Below are 22,976 nucleotides of genomic sequence, written 5' to 3' on the forward strand. Positions count from 1 at the left end.
CCTGCACTGGCAGCGACGGCCAGCATGACGACACCGAGTAATGCTCCTAGATATTTCATTTTAACTGCGTCTTAAGACCACTTAGCTTCTTCCGACTTCAATCACACCCCGTGGCAAGTGAATCACCCGTCGTCACACGACAATATGCACACACCGTGGAAAATCACAAAGTCACGAGAGAAGACAAAGATACACGTAGGTACAGCGAGCTTCGTCCGTACTGTTCGGCACGCGGCGAGTTAATGCGATGCGAATTTCGGTTGGTTTAAACTTTATACACACATATCACGTAGCCGTTTTGCTGCTGAGCGCGAGCCTGCTGAGCTGCTGGCTGAGTAGATCTCGATATCCCGCCGAAGAGCTGGATGCGCAGAGAATGAAAGAAGCGACGAACCCGCGCCGCGTCGGACGATCGCTTCACATCAGCGACGGGCGTGTATTTATTGATCGCTGTAGGCTGGGAAGCGGGAGATGAGCTGTAAATTGAACGAGAATTTACAATGTGCCCTAAGTCAGTGATATGGTTCACGGTTTTTGTAATATTAGTACTGAACATGACCGTAACGGATTGTTACTGTATAATCAAATGTTATTTTAATCATTATGCATAAACATAATTCCAACCACAAGTAGAACTAATCATTAACCGTTATGTGTGCAACAGGGTACCCGGGTACCTTTTCAGTTTTAAAATAGTTATAACTCATTCAATTTAAAACATACGTCATTGAAATTTTGCGACATCGTAAAACTCGTTGATCTTAAGTAATTGAGGTTTTTTTGGTGCATATCCATAAAGGGAATTACCAATGAGAGGCACTTGAATTTTTTTATTACGTAGGAGGGCGACAAGGGTACCCGGGTACCCATGATTTGCTATGTTTATAACTTTGGCTATCTTGAACCGATTTGGATGAAACCAGTGGCATTTGATTCGTACATTTATCCAGTTTTGATTAGGCAAAGCATTTGGCCATCAAATGACATGTAGTTCCCGGGAATCAATAATTCCGGAGCAACGTCCGGTAAAGCGTGGGAAGCCGCTTGTTTTGAAAGAATATCAGCTTTCAGCAAAGCTATTAGCTTTGAACTTGACATTGTGGACCCTTTTTTCATCTTATTATATAAATTGGTGACTTTAGATCGCATTGGCCATTCCAGAATTGGGTTCCTGTAGGGTTACAGATGGCCAGTTGGGTGCCTAATCCATTATTAGGATTGGTTTAGCGGATCTTTTAGATGTTTTGAACTGATATGGCCAGTTTAGTACTGATAAATAATTTGGGAACTGGTTCCAAATGTATCGCATTGTTCTACGTTTTGAACTGTTGTGATAATGCTAAGCATTATCTTGAATCCTGCGGTATGATCTGTGACCCCGTAGAAACCGTTTTCGAAATAACCAATCAAAATACATCAAAATGTAAAAAATATTACCTCCCGAACTAATTCCAAGAACTTTGATACCCATATTGCTAGGTTTTACCTCCAATTCTAGACTGGCCACCCATGACCCCACAGGAACCTACTCTGGAATGGCCAACCTGATTCATCTCATTATATGAAATAGTTCATTGTATGAATTTTTAGAGTTTTTATACCCGCATGACTGATTTTCCTGCAATACAAACGGGTCCCTACCTCACAGCGGACACTCTGTCGGAATTCCGGATTTTTGGGCCCCGTAAATCTTTTAAAGGCCAAATGGCCACATAATTCAAAACTAGATAAATTAACGAATCAAATGACACCTATTTCATCAAAATCGGTTTAAAATTGTTGATGTTATAACAATATCAATTTTGGGTACCCGGGTACCCTTGTCGCCCTGCTAAAGGTGTTTTTTTTGTCGCACACATAACGGTTAAACACTACGGACATATTCAACTGCATCGATAGGTAGACGTTTTACGCAGCAAAACGCAATAAAGTCATCAAACGGTATTGAGTTCTGCATGTGCAATGAAGCCATCTTACCAGAACAAGTTAGAAGAGTGGTACTGACTCGAGGAGCGTAATGATACCTCTTGTTCATGGGAAAATTTTAGCTAGTTTCCGCGCTTCCTCGTTGGCTGAAAAGCAATGTAAAAACATGAAGGAAAAGGAATAAAAAACAAAACAACGACTTTAAGTACGTATTTCGTTTACTACATTATCCACGGTCAAGGGTGGCATCCTGCTTGGAACCGCGGCAAATCTCGGGCTATCGAAGACAACGTGCTGCTCTGTTTCTTCTACTTCTCCACATTCTGGACAGACAGGTGTCGTTGCATGTCCGAACTTGTGCAGGTATAGCCTGAAACAACCGTGCCCTGACAGAAACTGCGTCTAGTGGAAGTTTACTTGCCCATTGGTTCCTGTTCAACCAGATCACTGTAACCGGTATGACCTAAAAGTCCATCTACTGATCTGGGTTCTAGCGCAAACTTGCTCTCGTTTAGCCAACGATTCCTCTCTCACCAGCTTCCGAATTCCTCTGATGTGTTTTCGTCTATAGTTTCCTACAGGACGATCCAGATGGGAAGTATCTCGACGATAATACATACTTTCTCCGATGAAATGGTTCTGTACGCACTGCATACTATTACGGCCATGAGCCGGAACGCACTATTTTGTACTGTGAACCATTCAAGCAGCAATTTAAGTTTTATTTTATACATTCCTCTATTGATTTTCATGACCAATTTCAAAAAATTGCACTTAAAACTATGACCTCTACTTGAACTTTTTTATGACCGCTACAGGTTAACTTTTCAGGAGGCTTCTATAACTTCTTTAAGAGTCAGCATAAATTCAAACAATAATATCATGCTCTGCTGGAAGCAGCAATAAAATTGATTATGCTTTTTGTTGCTTGACGTCCACCGCTATAATCTATTAGCTTTTTTGCATTAGCATTTCGTCACAGTACAGAAGTGGAAGTAGAAATCCAAACACGTACATACTACTTTCTACAGATACTAACGAACCTGGCGGTAGCGAGTCGCTTTTTTCCACGAAAACACACGAACGCATACGAATGCACACGAAAACATGTGAAAGCTGCTATGCGATTGGCAGCGAGCGTTCTGCTTATATTGCTGTTATTCGCTTCTATGCGAAAACCTTCCCAAAGAAAAATAGAAACAAAAAAGACTCTGTTACCAGTTTTGATCGCCGAATCGTTCGGACTTCCACTTCTGGTCTGTGCTAAACAACAAGCTACGCTCTTCTCGATTCGCTGTAGTTCTGGCTCTCTGAATGTGTCTTCTGGCCCTGCTGAGACTACTAGCACAAAGTTTGCCTTAGGGGTCTCATTCCACCAATAAGCTGAGCACTGCTCGTTTCTCAGCTCCAGTTTTCTGGACATGGTAACATCACAAGCCATCGCCAACGCATCCGTCAACTCGTTTGCATTCTGGATCAATCCTACGTCATCAACCCAGAATTCCTCGACGCTCGTGGACTCTAGCTCTTTGTAGGAATATAGCCGCATTCGACTAGCTGATGTTATGGTTAATGATGATAATGCTATGGTTAACCGCCTGGTGATCGCTATGGGCATACCCTTCACAGACCCTTCAATTCATGTTTGGTATTAGCGATGGAGTGCCAAAAATGACATTAATAATGGTTTCCTGACCGTCCTTACGAGAAGTGCTAAGGAACCTTCGATGAATAGTGCAACTTCCAGCTTAGCTAGGACTGCCAACAAACAATACCTTCTGACGTTAGTACATCTGCTACCCCACTCCACAGCCCAATGAGCCCGATCAGTTTCTTGGTCAGTGCGTCCAGCATGTGGTGAAACCGATCTGTGCTTCATCTTGGGGGTGCATAGCAGCTGCATACGAAGAACACGTTGATTTTGACAATCACGAAACTTGCATGCGAACTGGAAACCACTTCCTCGATGGGAAACTTGCGCTTCACGTGAATCGCAGCCATTGATGCTTAATCAACTGCCCAGTTTTTGTTACCGGGAGGAATTCAGGTCTGCTCTGCAATTATTGCTAATTCTTTAGTAGCCTTAGCGCTGCTATCGCCGAGAGACAAATCGCCGCTATCTGCGTTCCACCGTAGGCCCCCAAGCAACAATGTGAGTTTTATTGTACTCTTATGGTGGTTTTAAAGGCCAATTTTGGTCTTAAATGCCATCATAAGAGTGTAATAAAACCCAAATTGTTGCTTGGGCCTTCCTCAGCCGGATTGCTAATGGCACGTCACGTTCGTACTGTGCTATCAACGTACTTGTAAGCTCCTTTTTTGTCGTGATCTCATTCAGATCCCTGTACTCGATCACGGTTTCTTGAGAAAACTCTTTCATTCCCCAGCGACTTAGCGATTATCTCCTAGTGCGTACCGTCCGACTGCGCTTTTGATTGACGAGTGCACGGGTAGAAATTTGATCTCCAAAACGAGCAAAATGACTCATGATTCCCGGTTTCTAGCTCATGGTTTATGAAAATATACCATGAATAAAAATCATGATATCACGAGCTTCTTGCAGTACAACACAACGCAAAATCATGAACTATTATTCATGATTTTGTGCTGTCTAATATGGCAGTTCAGTCACGATTTGACATGAACTCACATTTCATGATTTTATGATTCCATTCATGGCATCGGAATCAAATTTCTTTCCGTGTGCTTTTGTATCACAAAGAGCATCTCTCCGTTTTGGGTCCGCCTGGTCTTCACAATTTTTTTCGCCGAGCCACTTCTGCTGTGGAGCTTTTCGAGCTTTCCGGAGGATTGCTGCATACGAAACGCTCGCGTTTGCTTCGACAACTAAAACATCACCTTTACTCTTGTCTCGCCGAGGCTCACGCTTCTTCTGCCCTATTTTCTGATTAACTTTGCTCCTTCTTATCCTTCCGGTTTTTAACGATTTGCCTGTTCGGACGATGCGGATCTTTTAATAACACGGGGTTCGTAGCAACACTAAAACCACGAATGCGATTCACTGCAGCGTAAAACTGCAATAATTTAGTTTAATTTAATCCAGTTTAGTTTAAGGTTTTTTGTGTGTGTGTGTGGATATTATCACTACGACCACCATTTTGATCTATTGTGAGCTTATCCAGGTGTTGTTCCGCACTTCGTTGTTATTGCAGTACCGCTATAGAGTGAGCGAACTGCTGCTTATTATCCGTGCTTAAAGTGTCGGTGTGTTTTCACCCCTTTTTTCCCTCTACGCTTCTTACTACTTCTCAACCAATCTAGCTCTAGAGCCAGGAAGTGCGGAGACTAGTTACAATTTGTCCTTGGACAAGAGGCTTCATTCGCACCTGGAGCAAGTATCATTCTTATAACCAGTCCCGGCTAAAGGCTTCATGGTCGGTAAAGCAGAGTTCAGCACAGAGTGAGGGTGTGTATGTGTGTATGTATGTGTTCCTTACTACTTATGCATTGCCAATCTCGTTCCTAGAACCAGGAAGCGGAACAAGCTATAATTTGCCCTTGAACAAGAGGCTTCATTCGCACCTCAAGCAAGTACCACTCTTATAACTTACCCTGGCAAGAGGCTTTCATTGTTAGTAAATGCAGAATGCAGTAGGAAGGATGTGGAGGGGCCTGAGAATAAACCCATGCTAAAGTCACTTAACATCGAATGGCCTGATTCTACTAAGATTCGAACCCACGACCACTCGCTTGTCAAGGCAGACTCGGTAACCTTGCGGCTACAGGCCCCCCTGTAGTTAATCGTATTTTCGTATTTTCGTATTTGTCGTATTTTCTTATTGGATACGTATTTCGAAATTGCTTACATAAAAAAATATTGGTAATAAGTATTTCTAATTGATGTAATTAAAAGTCACGGGAAATAATTTGTACAACTTACTTATGCACATTGCTTTTCATACCTACACAATTGTGTAGATTCGGCCTTATTGAATACCTACTTTAACCTTTATGTTCCCGCCGGGACTTCAAAAATTAGTGTACTTGCCGTTACACTTTTGGCTCTATTTTTACTATTTTTTGACCGATTTTTATACAAGTTGTTTTCAAATAACCACCTTAGATTGACCTTCAATGAAAAAATATATTGGCAAATTTTCCCGGATCCATTTTCCCGGAGATACTCTAGATCGCAGATGAAATAAAACGAAATCTGTTGCTGACATCTCATTTTCTGATCACTGATGTACTCAACTACGGGATTTTCTAAGACAAATTCTTGGATCAACATTTGAATGTTTTTAAGCCAATCTGGTAATTCCGGTAATCTGTTGTATTAAGGTTAGTAAAAACTTAACTTGCAAAAAGTTGCGTGTATTTGCATAGCTACGTAACGACCGTTCCGCTGCTTCAGAAGCTGAAGCCTATGAGCATCGATGCGATGATCTCGCTCTAAACTAAACGGAGTCAACCCTATTCAATTCTGTGGACTTCTTGACACAAAATATTTAGGTTTTCATGTTTTGTTTTTTCAAAGCCTGGCTTGGTATAGTCCAAAAAGGGTAAAAAATGTTAAAAATAGGGGAAAATGAGGAAAATGGGGCACTTCCCGATGACAAACAGGAAAGCGGTGGGCACCATGCGATTCTCTGGAAAATTTTACATAAGATCACCTACATTTTATCAGCCTGCAGGCCATATCTTAATTTCATCCGTTTTTTCGGCTCGCTTTTGCCCATAGTGCAATGGTATAAGATAAGGCCGAACCTACACAATTGTGTAGGTTACTAAATTAAGCAAACATTTATTAACCCTCCGTGCTTAAAGGGATAGAAGGAAAACACAGCTGTGTGAATGAACGCTTTGGACAACCAATAAATTCAAACTCTCAGAAAAGCAAAACAAAGCCAAAAATTAACTTTTTAGAGTATTGCATGAGAGCTAATATTCGCTTAACTTTTTTGATTAATAAACTTTTCAGAGAGTTAACTTTTCCGAGAGTCCACTGTATTTCCAAAATTTGCTATTGAACAAGCAAGGGTGTGTGTGTGTGTGTGTGTGTGTGTGTGTGTGTGTGTGTGTGTGTGTGTGTGTGTGTGTGTGTGTGTGTGTGTGTGTGTGTGTGTGTGTGTGTGTGTGTGTGTGTGTGTGTGTGTGTGTGTGTGTGTGTGTGTGTGTGTGTGTGTGTGTGTGTGTGTGTGTGTGTGTGTGTGTGTGTGTGTGTGTGTGTGTGTGTGTGTGTGTGTGTGTGTGTGTGTGTGTGTGTGTGTGTGTGTGTGTGTGTGTGTGTGTGTGTGTGTGTGTGTGTGTGTGTGTGTGTGTGTGTGTGTGTGTGTGTGTGTGTGTGTGTGTGTGTGTGTGTGTGTGTGTGTGTGTGTGTGTGTGTGTGTGTGTGTGTGTGTGTGTGTGTGTGTGTGACATTAGATTTTAGTCGTCTGTTTCTCTCTTTTTTGACTGAAATCGTTATTCTCTGGCCCACTGTCTTTCATTAGTTTAGCTTAAGCATTGTCACCGGTTTGAATCGCACATTGTATGTTGATCCTCGTGCCGTTATTTATACAAATTATGAAAAACAGCAATTTCGCTCGGTTGTTTATTCTAGGCACGCATTTCCATAATATTTTTCATGAATTCCGTTGTTTTATTTTCGTAGCCAAATGATGACAAATTCTTTTTTTGCTATGCTAATTGAGGTAAAATACTTTATAGCCTGGTTTTTCCTAACTTCAAATCACAACAAATCAATTGAATTGATGATATTTTAAATACGATAGTTCTAATTAATTATGCCCTCAATACTAACGTAGCGAGCACGGCGTATCATTCTATAATAAATATTACAAGCTGAGAACAGATAGCTTGCTTCTCGGGCAGTGCAGTAGAGTTAGGCAGCTGATCTTGTATAATCTCGGCTTGAATCTGGCTCGGCAAGGATTCTTACAGTCAACCGATACGATCTGTTGCACATGCATCACTCCGACAGGAGATCAACGGACTCAAAAGATTTTTTTTTTTGCATTCCAAGCAAGTAGGTTGTAGTATTCCATATAAACCCAATAATGGTAGAAAATTACAGTCAGAATGGCTTGCGATTGTGCAGCCGCTGACTTCTGTTTAGATTTTTGTTTACAAATGCTATTATTTTATTCAAACTAAGATTAACTGGGACTGGAAAAGAGGTGTTAGCAGGAACAAAAGTGCATAATTAAAATTCCAACCAACCAAAAATCCAGAAAACAAAAACTATGCAAAAAATGGTCGAATCTGATTAAGTTACCTCCTTTTACATTTAAATTTCGAGCGGAGACAGGCGACAAAAACAAATAACAAACCAGCTTCACTCTTACGCGAAAAATCCAGCTGTAACTAGTTTCTTTCTCCCGAAAAGGCAACCTCCAATTTATTCAGACAACCATAAAAAGAAACAATATCATTCGACGATATTTTTTTAAATATTCATACTGGTCTGATATCGCGCCAGGCAGCGCTGACAGCTTACAGTAACTGGTATCTCTGGTAGTTTCCCGGCCGCAGATAACTGTTTCAGCCCGCATCCGAATATCTGCTGAACTCCGATATTGTATATGCATACGCGAAAAGTGAACATCTAGGTATATATGAACCGAAAATTATTGCACCACTATGTTGTGGCCTCAACAACGCAACGCTTCCAGAATGCGGCCGTTCAGCCCGCAACAAGATGTGTGGCTGGCTGTGGCTGTGGCGTATTGCAGCTAATCACGCGTGCAAAAATTACCTGCGGGACCGTTGCCAGAGATCTGCCAGCGATCGCATTGGCAACGGTCGACGGAAGCCCACCAGGCAGATCAGTCGTGGTGATCGGTTTCTTCCTCTGCGGGTGCCTCACCGGCCCCGATGATGTATGCAAGGCCATCCGGCTACAAGAGCTGATCGTACCTACCTATGTATGTGAGTTGGCAAAGTTCACGAATTACGGAATTCGATGTGTTGTGTAATCGCTTTGTTTTTTTGTTGAATTGCAAATTGATGGGATATTTGTATGATTATTTTGATTACGTAAGGTTGAGTTTAATTCCGGTGAGGATGGTAAATAGAACTACTGTTTATTCTGGGGAACAATTTATTAATCACGATTATCACCTACTCAGCAAACGATTTGGTACAGATGAGCATAGCATTTATCCTCCCAAAGTTAGTTCTTCTTGCGTTCGTGATGTTGGTGGTGGGTGCATTTTTGCTTTCCACCTTCGGAGTATGTGCAACTTACCCCGCTTGTGACTTGGCCTCCTTCAACGTCTGGAAAAAAGAGTAGCAAAAAAACCGATATTTACTATTCCGAGCAATTCCGAGTGAAATGAGCCGTGTCAAATAAATTACACTGATTAAACAAATTTAAAGTGAAAGTATAATAAATATGCATGTATTAATTTTGGAAACAGTCTAGCTCAATTACAGCTTTTATTTATCAACCAGTGTTAGGCGGACTGGGAAGGTTTATGAAGTAAAAGTGGTTTTATAATTTTGCTAAGTATGTTAAACAAGTTGAGAAAGCGTGTAGTAGCGAATGTCCCTGGCAAACACACCTTACAGTTCAGTTTGCTTTGCTTCATTCACAGATTTTAATTTTTAGAAAACACTTTTTTCATGCAGGGATAGAAATCAAAAGTAGACAAATTAGCTTCATTCAACAATCCACGGATCAGTGATCATGATCCCTGCAGCAAGACCCGAGAGTATTGAATAAATCTAAGGCAATTCTTTTTTATCCTTCCTTTCGCTGATCGAGTGTCAGCTCATACATTACACGATACTAAAAAGATCTAACTGTACCGCACTAGTCGGTACAAGGTAAGGTATCCTCACAATGTGTCCGACCCTCTTTAACCTTCCTAGTCACACCAAATGTTCAATGGAATGGCCTGCAGTTAAGGCCCGCGTAGAATTGGTACTGATAATCTGGCAAATTTACGCAACCGCTACCATAATTCTGCGCGTGATTAGTGATACGTTACGTATACTGTACTCTACCAAAACTCGTTGTTAATACTGTACTTTACTTTTTCGGCGACAATCCGCTTATCGAATCCATGCCGAATTCAGGAGCCGTCTCCACATTACTCGGTCTTGGGCTGCCACTCTCCAGTCGTTCCTAACACCCGCTGTTCTAGCATCCTCGTCAACAGCGCTCATCCAACGGGTACTGGATCTGCCTCGAAGTCGTCGGCCTCTGTCGGGTTCTCTGCTAAATACTGTTTTCGCTGGTCTCTCATCCGGCATCCTTGCTACATGGCCAGCCCTTTGTAGCCTGCCGTATTTTAATCGCTTCACAATATCCGCATCTTTGTACACTTGGTATATTTCATGATTCATGCGCCTGTGCCACACTCCTTCGTATAATACGCCGCCAAGAATTGATCGCAGGATCTTAAGCTCGAAAACGCCAAGAGCTCGTCGGTCGCTCTCTTTCAACGTCCACGCTTCGTGGCCGTAGAGTACCACCGAGAGAATTTGCGTCTTATAGAGCGCGAGTTTTGTACAGAGTTGTAGGCTACGGGACCTCAGCTGGCTACGTAATCCGTAGAAGGCCCTGTTGGCAGCCGCTATCCGGCTTTTTACTTCACGGCTCACATCGTTGTCACATATCACTAACGTATCAAGGTAAACAAATTCGTCGATCACTTCAAAAGTATCTCCATAACCACCGCAGTTCCAACACCCGAAGGGCTCCACGCTCTCTACCAGCCACCATATACTTTGTTTTGGTAGAATGTATGACAAGCCCTATTCTCGCAGTTTCCTTCTTAAGATGCGTGTACGCTTCTTCCACAGCTCTACGATTAACACCGATGATATCGATGTCGTCCGCGAACCCTAGAAGCATATGAGATTTCGTGATGATGGTACCGCTTCTCTGCACGCCGGCCCTTCGAATAGCACCTTCCAATGCAATGTTGAACAGCAAACTCGGTAATCCGTCACCTTGCTTCAAACCACCTAACGTCACAAACGAGTCCGATGTCTCACCCGCTATCCTGACGCTTGATTTTGAACCATCAAGGCTAGTACGTATCAGACTAATCAGTTTTGTTGGAAAACCATGTTCAAGCATAATCTGCCAGAACTCGTTTCGTTTAACTGAATCGTACGCCGCCTTGAAGTCTATAAACAAATGATGAGTCTGCAAGTTGACTTCCGGGAATTTATCGAGGATCTGTCGCAAGGTGAACATTTGGTTCGTCGTGGAGCGTCCCTCTCGAAAACCGCACTGGTATTCGCCAACAAAGGTTTCCTGCAACGGCCTCAGTCTGAGAAACAGGATGCGGGAGAGAATTTTATATGCAGAATTGAGGAGAGTAATACCTCGATAATTGCTGCATTCGAGTCGATGACCCTTTTTGTAAATTGGGCATATGATTCCAGCCAGTCTGTAGGTAATTCCTCCTCAGTTCATACCTTTAGCATAACATGACTTTCAACTTTCAAAACCTCGGCGGAAATGCCGTCCTTTCCAGTTACTTTGCCATTTTTCAGCTCTCTCGCTGCTTTCATAACCTCGTCCAAAGTTGGTGGATCCATAGCTTGTTCATCATCATCAATCGTTATCCGGTTTCTATTGACCGTTCCATCTTGTTCACCATTCAACAATGCATCGAAATATCGAAGCAATTCTCCGCCTCCGCAAGAACGTGATCCCAGTGCTGACGTTTCTTACGACGGTGAAGTCTCTTTTCGGCAGCTCTAGCATCTCGGTATCTCTCTCTGCTCTGGCGTATCACAGTTGCAGCCAAAATGTGACTTCTGGCTCGATTCTTCTCATCAGTCACGTGCTGGCACTTTGCGTCAAACCACTCACTGGAAGTGGCTGCAGCAGTAGTACCCACCATTTCCCGCGCTGTAGTACTGATCGCGTCGTGGATGTGTCTCTACTGTTCATTCAGGTTCTCTCCGAGATGTTCACCGATCCGCTCATCAGTCTTCCGAGAGTACTCTGCAGCAACTCCCTCCGCTGGTAACCGCCGAATGATTACTTGTATCTTCCTCGTTGGCTTCGATTTGAATACGCTGGACAACCGGGCACGGATCTAGCTTACTACGAGATAATGGTCCGAGTTAACGGAGTAGGATGGAGGCTTTCTCTACCAATAACGGGACGAAAGAACTCTTCACGTCCAACCTGTGCATTCGTATCCCCGATGACTATCTTTATGTCATATCTTGGGCACTCTCCATACGTCCTGTCGAGAAGATCATAGAACGCCTTTTTTACGTCATCGGGTTTGTCGTTCGTCGGTACGTACACATTTATCAGACTGTAGTTAAAGAATTTGCCCTTAATTCTCAACACGCATAGACGGTCATTAATGGGTCTCCACCTAATGACTCGCTTCATTTTCCATGTAATACGAATCCGACTCCATGCTCTGCTTTATCGCCGCCACTGTAGTAGATGTGATACTTGAATGTCGTGCCCGCAATAGGATCTACTACTCCCGTCTTCGGCCACCGCACTAAGCAATGACAGCAGCAATGAATTTTTGACAGTTTTAGATTAAGGGGGATATTCATACGAACAACCTCGACTTTTATCTTCTGCAACTCTCTTGCCAGGATACCCGCGCGTGCTGGTTCAAGTGGAGTCCTGACATTCCAAGCACCAAGTTTCCAGTAATAGTTGTCCACACGGAAGTTGGCTTCAACCAGGTCGTGCCATCCAGCACGTTGAGCCCTTCTATTTCTGGTGCCGCGGCATGCCGGTGGGGTTCTTGAAGGGAATGGATTTTACTGCACAGTCATTCGGCATTCTTGCGACGCAGCCGGCCCATCGTAGTCTCCCAATTTTCGCCAGGCGAACGAAGGGAATCTCTCCGAGTATTGCTTGCGACACCTACGCCACTCTCCGTTATCCGTTTGTACACACGACATTCAGCTTGCATACGTCGTTGTATCTCTGTACTAGTATTATTGTCGGCGGTGACCAGAGATCCCAAATATACGAATTCATCAAAAACTACTAGTGACTTCTAGTCACTGACCGTGGAAGGCAAACGTTATTTTCTCTGGAGCCTCTTCCTACAATATATTTAGTTTACGATGCACTGATTTGTAATCCTTCTAGCCACCGTTTTAATTCCAACGATGATTGCCTCAACCATCCCAAGGTTACTTTTCCCTCGTCTGTCAACCAGTACACGCTGCAGGTGACCCCAGTGAATATAGAGTAAACATCCTATTACATACTTCAGCCTTCAATATGATTCATATCATGATACCACAGTCCCTACATATATCAGGCTTCAGAGTGCATCCTTTACTAGATTGGTTTACCTTCTCATAGAACTTGCGAACCTCACAGAACCTCAATAGCCTGGTCTGGAACAGTTGTTCTGGCTCTTCATGACCTCTATCCTCCTTCTGGCGCTTTTACCTCTTCAGGATCGTGGTGAACTCATTCGGCGTTCGTCGATGCTTGGCCAAATTCTCCCTCGTGGCAATGCTTAGATAATTTTTCCAGGCTCTTCTTTTCCTTCCCATCGCTTGTTGACATTTTCCGTCAAACCAATCATTTCGTGCATTCACTTCTCCTAGCACCGCGGTTGCGACCTCATTGACGGCCGCTTATATTCTGCTACATTCGTCTTCGAGGGTCGAAACACTTGACCTAGCTCCATAAAGGATGGAAGAGTTTCATTCAATAGACGCGCGTAGTTTTCGACAACTGGCGGGTTGTTTAATTGCCGAATGCTTAATCGAAGAGGGCGGCTTTGTCGCGAGGTATAAACCGTCGATAGTTTTGAGCGCACATGTACTGCTACTAGGTAATGATCCGAGTCGATGATCGCACCCCTTAGGCGTAGGGTGGGTACGTTGGTGATGTTCGATAAAAACCGGCCATCGAAAAGAATAACACCGTACGAGGGCGAATGTGGAGCGATATAAACAAGCACGGAACAGGCAAAACTCGGCCTTCCGGAGGAAAAAGCGCCAACAGGAAGAACGAGATCGCGAGGCGATGGAAGAACTGTACCGTGCTAACGATAAACGGAAGCTCTACGAGAAGTTAAACCGTTCGTGCAAAGGATATGTGCCGCAGGCCGATATGTGTCGGGAATCAGACGGTAATCTTCTCACGAACGAACGTGAGGTGATTGAGAGGTGGAAGCAGTATTATGACGAGCACCTTAACAGCGATGTAGCTGAACATGAAGGTGACGGTATGGCAATAGATCTTGGGGTACGTGCAGAAGACGACAAAATACCAGCCCCCGACCTCCAGGAGGTAGCAGAAGAGATCGGTCGGCTGAAGAACAATAAAGCGGCTGGGGCTGATCAGCCACCCGGCGAGCTGCTGAAATACGGTGGTGATGCACTGGCTAGAGCGCTGCACTGGGTCATTGTGAAGATTTGGGACCAGGAGCTACTACCGGAGGAGTGGACGGAAGGCATCGTGTGTCCCATCTACAAAAAGGGCGACAAGTTGGATTGTTGTAATTACCGCGCAATCACACTGTTGAACGCCGCCTACAAGGTACTCTCCCAACTTTTATGTCGTCGATTATCACCATTTGCAAAGGAGTTCGTGGGGCAATATCAAGCGGGATTCATGGGTGCCCGTGCCACGACGGATCAGATTTTCGCGCTTCGGCAAATGTTGCAGAAATGTCGCGAATACAACGTGCCCATGCATCATTTATTCATCAACTTCAAATCGGCGTATGACACGATCGATCGTGATCAGCTATGGCAGATTATGCACTACTACGGATTTCCGGATAAACTAACGCGATTGGTCAAGGCGACGATGGATCGAGTAATGTGTGTTGTTCGAGTATCAGGGGCAGTCTTGAGCAGTGTTGAAAAATTCATAGCAGCAAAAAACTCAATAAGATTTCAAGCACAAGAAATTTCAACTTTGATCAGAAACGCCGAACTCACATATGAGTTTCTCTCGCTATTATATTCGATGTCTCTGTTGCTATGCGATGTGAACCAAATTCAGCTGAGAGCATTTTGCTTACTACTTTCACAGCTGGCATTTCATGCAACGAACCAGAGAGCGAAAGAGAATTAACCGCCAGAGTAAACATCAGCTTCGAAAAAAGCTAGCACACATTCATGAATGAAGATGGCAAACAAATTGGCAGAATTTACATTTTTCCTTCGCGAGAATCGACATTTTCTTAATTAGAAAGTAAAAAGCCTAATAAGAATTAAATAAACATGTAGTTTAAATGTGTGTTTTTGTTTAACTTTACGATTTATTTAGAGATTCATTCTCTTACGCTCAGTCACAGTTACGTATCGCACGAGAGAATGCCTATGCTGTTCAACAACGAATTTATATGTATAGGTGTAAAGCTCCGGCTAGCAGTTGAAGCAAAGCAGAATATGATCAAGCGGGAAGAAATATGTGTGAGTTTTGTGTTTCTTGCTATGAAAAGAAGAGGTTCTAGAGAAGTGAATGCTGACCGCCCTCCCCGGGTTCATTTAGACGGTCATGAAATCGACGTGGTAGAAGGGTTCGTATATCTGGGTTCACTGGTTACCGCAGAAAACGTCATCAGCAGAGAAATACAAAGACGCATTATGGCAGGAAATCGTGCCTACTTTGGACTCCGTAGGAAGCTGCGATCGAACAAAGTTCGCCACCGCACGAAGTTAACAATCTACAAGACGCTGATTAAACCGGTAATCCTTTACGACCATGAGGCATGGACTATGCTCGTGGAGGACCAACGCGGCCTTAGTGTTTTTGAACGAAAAGTTTTGTGCACCATATACGGCGGAGTGCAGATGGAAGACGGAACGTGGTCACCTGCGACGGGCTGGGCACGTCGTAAAGATGTCGAACGACAGCCCAGTTAAAAAAGTTCTCAATAACGATCCGACTGCAACGAGACGGCGGGCGCGCAGCGAGCAAGATGGATCGATCAAGTGGAAGGCGACCTGCCGACCCTACGTAGACTACGTGGCTGGCGAATTGCCGTCATGGACCGAGTGGAATGGAGACGACTTCTTCGTACAGCAGAGGAAACTACGGCCTGGAGCTGACTAAGTCAAGACATCGAAGAGAATAAGGTCGATTTGGTCCGAAGTTCGTTGGTCAGGTGATCTCCAGGTGGCTTTGTGAATATCTTTGCGGGGAAAGAAAGTGCTTCTGATTTTGAGCAGGCCTCAATGACGATCTTCTCGTTGCTTCCTTCTCGTTGTTGGTTCTACCTTCGTGAAGACTGTGCACGTTTATGATGGTATAGTTGAAGAAACGACCATTTATTACAGAAGCAGCCCGCCGCTACCCACGCAATTCAGCGATCTGCGGTTGCAGACACTAAGTATAAAAAAATAACTTTTTTGTGTCAGGAAATATAGACATAGTTTCTTCGGCAAAGTTGTAAATATTATAAAAACAAGCAACTTTGCTGAAGAAATAAAATTTCTATCTTTATCGAGTGCTGAACTATATGACATATTCTTTAAAACTTCTTTAAAAATTGGTTTTTCATACTTAGCTTTTGTTAGTTGCATTTTACAAGAATACAATGTTCTAGGCAATTATCGAAGGTCTCAAAATACACGTTTTTGCAGAAGACCGCAAATCTCTTGGACCTTTACTTGCTGAGTTATCGCATATTCAAGCTTCAAATTTCCATAGCTTCACGAGCCCATGGGGTAAAATGGGGCAAGTGGATTTATGAAATCCGTACTTCATCTTAAAGCTTAAGTCGAGTACTATAAACTTGTATGGGTTACACTTGTCCCCACACACCGAAATAAGAGTACGGCAAGCATACGTTTAATGTATTTCGTGTTCGCGAAAGGCTCGACACACGTCTATTTTTTTTTGTGTTCGTAGATAGATAGACATGGCTTCTTCGGCAAAGTTGTAGAAAATATAAAGATAAACAATAATGCTAAGGAAATGACATTTCTATCTCTATCGAGTGCAGAGCTGTAGAGTATTTTCTTTGGAAATTCTTTTAAAATAAGTTTTTCATATTTAGCGTATATTGGTTGCATTTTGCAAGAACATATGGTTCTAGGCGATTATTGAAAAACTCAAAACACATGTTTTCGCAGAAGTTTGCAAATCTCTAGGACCTTTCCTTACAAAGTTATCGCTTATTTAAGCTTTCTTTTTCCTTAACTTCACGAGCCAAAAGCGATAACTTTGTAAGGAAAGGTCCTAGAGATTTGCAATCTGCTGCAAAAACGTGTATTTTGAGTCCTTCATTAATCACCTAGAACCATATACTCTTGCATTCGGGGGAAGTTATCAAGCCGGTTTTGTGGACGGCCTGCGACAAATTCTCACTAATACCAAGTCTCTACGCATCACCTATTCATCGTCTACAAGCCACTTACGGTACTATCAACCATGAAGAGCAGCCACGTAGCCAGAAGGGGGGGCCCGGGGGCCCAATTTTGATTTTAACTGTTGGTTGGTTGGTTGGTATTGATTTTTATTAGAGAGTGGTTTTAAACCTGGAAGTTCATTCGCCACTCTGAATTATAGTTACAATTTGTGTTAAATTTTATCGAATAGGTTTGCCTCTCGAAGGAAGCAAAGAAGTTGTTCCTCGCGTGCCGAATCGTTGGATAGAGTATCCCGAATGGAGTAGCACATTTCGTGTTGGTCTCGAAGATGTTGGTATATAGGGCAGCTTGTTAGGATGTGTTCCATGGTGAGAGGTGCGGTACAAACATGGCAGTTTGGCCTGCTGCCGTTAGAGTATAGTTCTTGGTGTGTTAAGAGTGTATGACCAGTGCGGATTCTGGAGAGTACTTGCTGCTCTCTTCTGGATGTACGGTCGTTCCATCTATCAGGCAAGTTCTTAATTTTCCTCAAGAATAGGGTTCTTTCTTTCCCCCAAGCGTATACGAGTTCACTTTGGAACTGATGCCTTATGGAGTTTTTGATATCTGTTCCCGGAACTTTTTCCACTAACATTTTACCTCTTCGACCGGTGGCCGCTAGGCGATCTGCTTCCTCGTTCCCTGATATTCCACAATGTCCGGGGATCCAACAAAACGTGATGCTTCGATTTCGTATGCCGTCTATCGCTTGAACCCATGGATGTTTTCTAGATCCTTTTTCTAAGGCCGCTAGTGCGCTTGCCGAGTCAGTGCAGATGAGAACGGGAGTGTCGGAGTTCGTCGCTTGTTGTGTGATTGCTGTATGTATGGCTGCTGCTTCCGCAGTGAATACGGAACATTCACTTGGTAGTCTGAAAAACATGCCTTCACTACGACTAGAAATGCCTATGCCTACATCTACGTCATTTTTTGAACCATCGGTGTAGATAATAGTGTGGCGCCTATATTTTCGGTTAATGGTTTCGTTGAATACGGCTAATACTTTATTGGGTGGATCGCCAGCTTTGATGAGTTTTTTTATGGACCAGTCGATTTGGGGTGGTTCGATGTCCCAGCGGCGGTCTAAAACACTGTGTAGTTCGTATATTTGTGGTATTTTTATGGACGAGAATTTGCTTAAAATAGGATGAAGAGCAGCTTCAGTTGGGTCATTGGATCCTATTGTTTTTTCCAGGTAGCTTACAGCGCGATGAATGACTGTGTTGGCGACGGCCATGTCGAAAGGGAGTATTCCTCCTTCTATACAGCTACTAATGGCTGGGGTGCTGGGAAGCAGCCCAGAACAGCATCGTACCATTTTGTTGTAAACAGGTGCTAATGTTTTGATCAAAGTATCATAGCGTCTTGCTGTTAGTTCTGACGCGTATAATAGTTTGCTAGTTATAATACTATCTCCGACTTGCAGTAACGATCTCCGGTTTCCATTATTGTGCCTGCGAGCTATGGTCTTAATGAGTCGACTCCTAGATTTCATATCTGACTTGACCGAAGCGAAATGTGGCAGGAAGGTTAGTTGGCGGTCTATGGTAACTCCGATAATTTTGATTGTTTTATGGTATGGGACCTTGGTTCCATCGACAGTTACTGGTATGTTCCAGGGGTGGTGTCGGTGATGACATACGTGTGTCACTGCACATTTCTCTGTTGCCATTCCAAAACCTGAGTTGTCAGCCCATTTAGCTATTCGTCGAATTCCAGTTTGAATTTTTCTGCGGACTCGCTTAGCGTTGTTCCCGGTGGCCACGAGTACAATATCATCTGCGTACACCAGTATGTATATGTCTGAAGGCAGACTCTTGAATACGTCGTTCATGGCTATAAGAAAAAGTGTGACGGCTAATACTGACCCTTGCGGTACCCCAGTTTCTTCTTGAAATATTTCTGATTCCGTTCCGCCTATAGCAACTTTGAATTTTCGGTCGGTGAGAAAACCTTCGATGAACTGACCGAGCCTTCCATTAAATCCCCAGCTTTTAAGTTGTTTGAGTACTTTGTAGCGCCATACGCGATTGTAGGCCTTTTCTAGGTCGAGAGTCGCGATATCTATATGATGGTTAGCTTCCAGTGCTCTGTCAAGAATATCTCCCAGTGATGTTAGATATGTGCTGCATCCTCGCCCTTTTCTGAAGGCAAATTGTCTTTGATCTAATAGATCCCTTTCTTCCAGGATATTTGTTAGTCTGTTGTTGATCATTTTTTCCATTATTTTGCCCACGCAGCTAGTTAAACTAATTGGTCTGTACCCTGATGGTGTGTTGAGGTCTTTACCTGGCTTTGGAATCGGGATTATTGTGCTGGTTCTCCATGTGTCCGGGTAGGTTCCGTCTTTCCAGCAGTTATTGATGGCTCGCAGCAAGCCTGCTCTTCCTGGGAGCGGGAGATTTTTAATCATAGGATACCCTACCTCATCTGGTCCTGTAGATTTTCCTCGGGCACTTGCGATGGCTCTTAAAAGTTCGATCATGTTGAAGTTGGCGTTATAGTCTGATAGCACTTCGATTGGTTCGTTTTCGAAAACAATAATGCTGCCTTCGCGTTTATTTTTGATTTTTTGAAAATGGTCGGTGTATTTGTCTGTGGCAGACAGTCCTTTAAAGTACTCTCCCATTAGATTGGCGATACTGGCTGGTTCGTCTGTAACTGTTCCGTCACTACATTTTATTGAAAGTCCTACGTTGCGTCTTTTGCCCGATAGTGCGTTAACTCGTCTCCACATTTCAGAAACGGAGGTACTGGCATCGATTCCATCAAGAAACTCTTCCCAGCTGGATTTTTTTGCCTCTTTTATAATGTAGCGACATTTATTTCGCGCGTCTCGAAACATTTGAGTTCGTTCAGCAGCGAGTGGGTGGTCGGGGGGTGTTTTTTTCATTTTACGTAGGGTTTTTCGTCTGAGTTTAATCGCTTCTTCGACCTTAGGACACCACCAGTGAACTGCTTTCCGATTTTAACTGTTTTATGTGCATATTTTTTCGTTTAGAACCACAATACATTAAATGTATTATAATATATTATAGTTATAACCAATAAGATATGCATATAATGTATTAGGAGCCAAGATAGGACTCCTGGCCCCCACCTCTGGCTACGTGGCTGATGAAGAGCTATGGAAAACTACGGACGAAAACGGTTTTCCCGGGAAGCTGACAAAACTGATAATGGTCACGATGGATGGTGTACAGTGCTGTGTGAGGATATCAAGTCCGTTTGAAACACGTAGGGGACTTCGACAGGTAGTGGACAAATTCGTATACCTCGAGTCGTTGATGACGTCGGATAACAACTGCAGCAGAGAAATACGCAAACGTATTTGTGCCGGAAGTCGTGTTTACTACGAATTCCACAAGACTCCTAGGTCTGGTTGGCTTCACGGGGATGAAGCCAAATGTACCATGTACAAAACGCTAATAAAATCGGAAGTCCTCTAAGGGTGCGAGACTTATACAATACTCGGCTGGGACTTGAAAGCACTGGCCGTTTTTGAACGTCGTGTGCTTAGGACCATCTTTGGCGGTGTATGTGAGAACGGTGTATGTAGGAGAAGGATAAACCACGAGCTGGCGCAACTTTTCGTGGAACCCAGCATCCAGAAAGTTGCTAAAGCAGGAAGGTACAATGGGCGGGATATGTTGTGAGAATGCTGGACAACAAGACCCGTAAACATGTTCGCCTCGAGTCCGGTTTGTACCAGACGCAGAAGAGCGCAGCGTGACCGATGGTTACACCAAAAAAAGCTAGACCTGGAAAGTGTGGGACTTTCGAGAAATTGGAGACAGACTGCTATGCAAGAAACTTGTTGGCGGAACATTGATCTGCAGATGAAATCCTAAAGGACATCGCACCAGAATAAATATGTAAGTGCTACATTCCGTTAACAAAACTTGACCTTCTATTCTTTTTGGCAAACCGTGGAAACTCGGTTCGATATTTTACCTCACCGGCTCGAAGCCAGAGGCATGAAAACGTTAAAATTCTTCATAGGTACCAAACATAAATGAAAAATAAAGAAAATGGTTTTTATTGTGGTTTAAGTGACCGGATTGACCGACTCGACCCGCTCGACTATAAAACGAAAACAACAGTTGATAACAGTCAGATTGAAATGAAAATCCGGTGTTTAATTGCTTCCTATTTAAGTGTCATGTCATTACGATTACGAATGTTTTAGGATGAACCAACCAGAAAGTAGTTACCAAAATCTAAAGCACCAAAACCTAATGACAGATTACAGACAGACAGACTAATGACAGAAATAAAATACGCTAGAATGATACTAATCAAAGCTAGGGGAGTTGGATAAAAACCGAAGAAATACCAAAAAGAAGGGCATTCTGGGTTAAGTAAAACAGATGAAAAACAGTGAGGCAATATGATCTAGAGCTCAAGCTCCTTGTCGTAGTCATTAATTGAGGAGCCGCTAAGCAAGAAGGTAGAGTCGAGGTATTATCTCATATTAGGACAGTGCTTGAATGTAGGCATCCGGAGAAAGTATTGTGTTCAGAAAATGCGTTATAAAAACAAAGTAACTTGGAAGATGTACCAACGATAATCCGCGTATAAGAATTTGCATACATCTGATGTATGAATATGAATGCACTTCTCTGCAATACATTGCCGTATTCGCGCACACCACCATATTTATTTTGAGCTTCCACTTTTTTCGCAAGAGGTCGCTCCAAGTCTTCTTGATGTGATGTTTTTGGCTCAATCACTTTTCCATCATGAAATACCGCCTCGTTATGGTTAAGCAAGCATTTCACAAGAACTAAAAAACCAGCGACTTGTTTGACTACATAACCTTCAACCCAAAATGTTTTCAATGTATGTTTACCCGTGATGAACTGGAACTTTTTTAAGCATGCATTTTGGTTAAACAACAGCGTAACTTTCTATTTAATCTATAAATCAAATCAAATTAACTATAATATTTTTCAAACACTCACTCGGCATATCGTCAAAGTTGAATCGGCCATGAAGACCACCGCCACCACCAAAACCCCCGCCGACCTGAGGCCAACCACCAACTCCACTCTGTGCCGCTGGAAAACCGCCTCCTCCGAAGCCGGGCCACGATCCACCGGATCCAAATACAGGAAAACCGAAGTTCACCGCAGGTGCCGAGGTAGTATCACGCCGGATACGGCTCTTTTATGCGGAAAAGTACAACTATAATTGGCAATTTAGTTTCTAGCAACGTTCAAAAATTACCAAAACCTCCAATAGAGGAGAACTAAGCGCTCCCACGATTAAACACAACAGCAGTAAACCACAGAACTTCATTTTTTTGGAACACACTCAGATGTAACACCGTCAAATGTAGAATCCTAACTGAGGTGAATTCTTCAAGGAAACCGGTCCGGATGATATGCGTCGATGCGTTATCAGTACAAAAACAAGTAACCATGTACCGATTTTAACCGAACTCGTCTATTATTTGTTGTTCTGTTAGGTTGTTAATCAGTTGAACCTATGAACCGGTGGATGCGATAGAGGTTCCTAAAAATTCGGTGATTTTGGCTAGCTGCGGTCGGGTTTCGTATTTATTTGCAAGGTCTTGAACGTGACGCAGGGAGCCTTATCCTTATTAGTTGAAAAAACCAGTCTAAAATGCCCAAAACTATACTCAAACAATGACTCAAGCGATCATGCACCACCTCAGAGCAATAATGCAGTGGGATCTCCGAATCGATCGGGAAAGTCCCACTGCGGTAATTAAACGCTTTGGCGGCTGTGTG

At 43.2% G+C, this 22,976-nt stretch overlaps 1 protein-coding gene and 1 pseudogene across 1 annotated transcript; both read right to left on the reverse strand.

Annotated features, from left to right (window-relative positions):
• The window catches only part of LOC128735207 (homeobox protein 2-like), a 35,078-nt pseudogene extending 34,936 nt beyond the window's left edge, over positions 1-142 (reverse strand).
• Positions 143-8,987: 8,845 nt separating this feature from the next.
• On the reverse strand, positions 8,988-22,545 carry LOC128737698 (major prion protein-like). The gene is made up of 3 exons (XM_053832393.1): positions 22,450-22,545; positions 22,185-22,386; positions 8,988-9,165 (listed from the first exon to the last, which is right to left on the reverse strand). The coding sequence occupies exons 1-3, from the start codon at positions 22,519-22,521 to the stop codon at positions 9,062-9,064; spliced, it is 378 nt and encodes a 125-aa protein (XP_053688368.1). The 5' UTR covers positions 22,522-22,545; the 3' UTR covers positions 8,988-9,061.
• Between the last annotated feature and the right edge of the window lie 431 nt (positions 22,546-22,976).

The sequence above is a fragment of the Sabethes cyaneus genome, chromosome 2, assembly GCF_943734655.1.
Source record: "Sabethes cyaneus chromosome 2, idSabCyanKW18_F2, whole genome shotgun sequence".
Classification (NCBI taxonomy): domain Eukaryota; kingdom Metazoa; phylum Arthropoda; class Insecta; order Diptera; family Culicidae; genus Sabethes; species Sabethes cyaneus.

Bases quoted from the DNA above. Each gene is read 5' to 3' on its own strand.
- LOC128737698 (XM_053832393.1), bottom strand. From the start codon at position 22,521: ATGAAGTTCTGTGGTTTACTGCTGTTGTGTTTAATCGTGGGAGCGCTT. The intron at 22,387-22,449 runs GTAATTTTTGAA...TCCGCATAAAAG, and splicing joins CTCCTCTATTGGAGGTTTTG to AGCCGTATCCGGCGTGATAC. The intron at 9,166-22,184 runs GTGAGTGTTTGA...TCTTTTTTCCAG, and splicing joins CAACTTTGACGATATGCCGA to ACGTTGAAGGAGGCCAAGTC.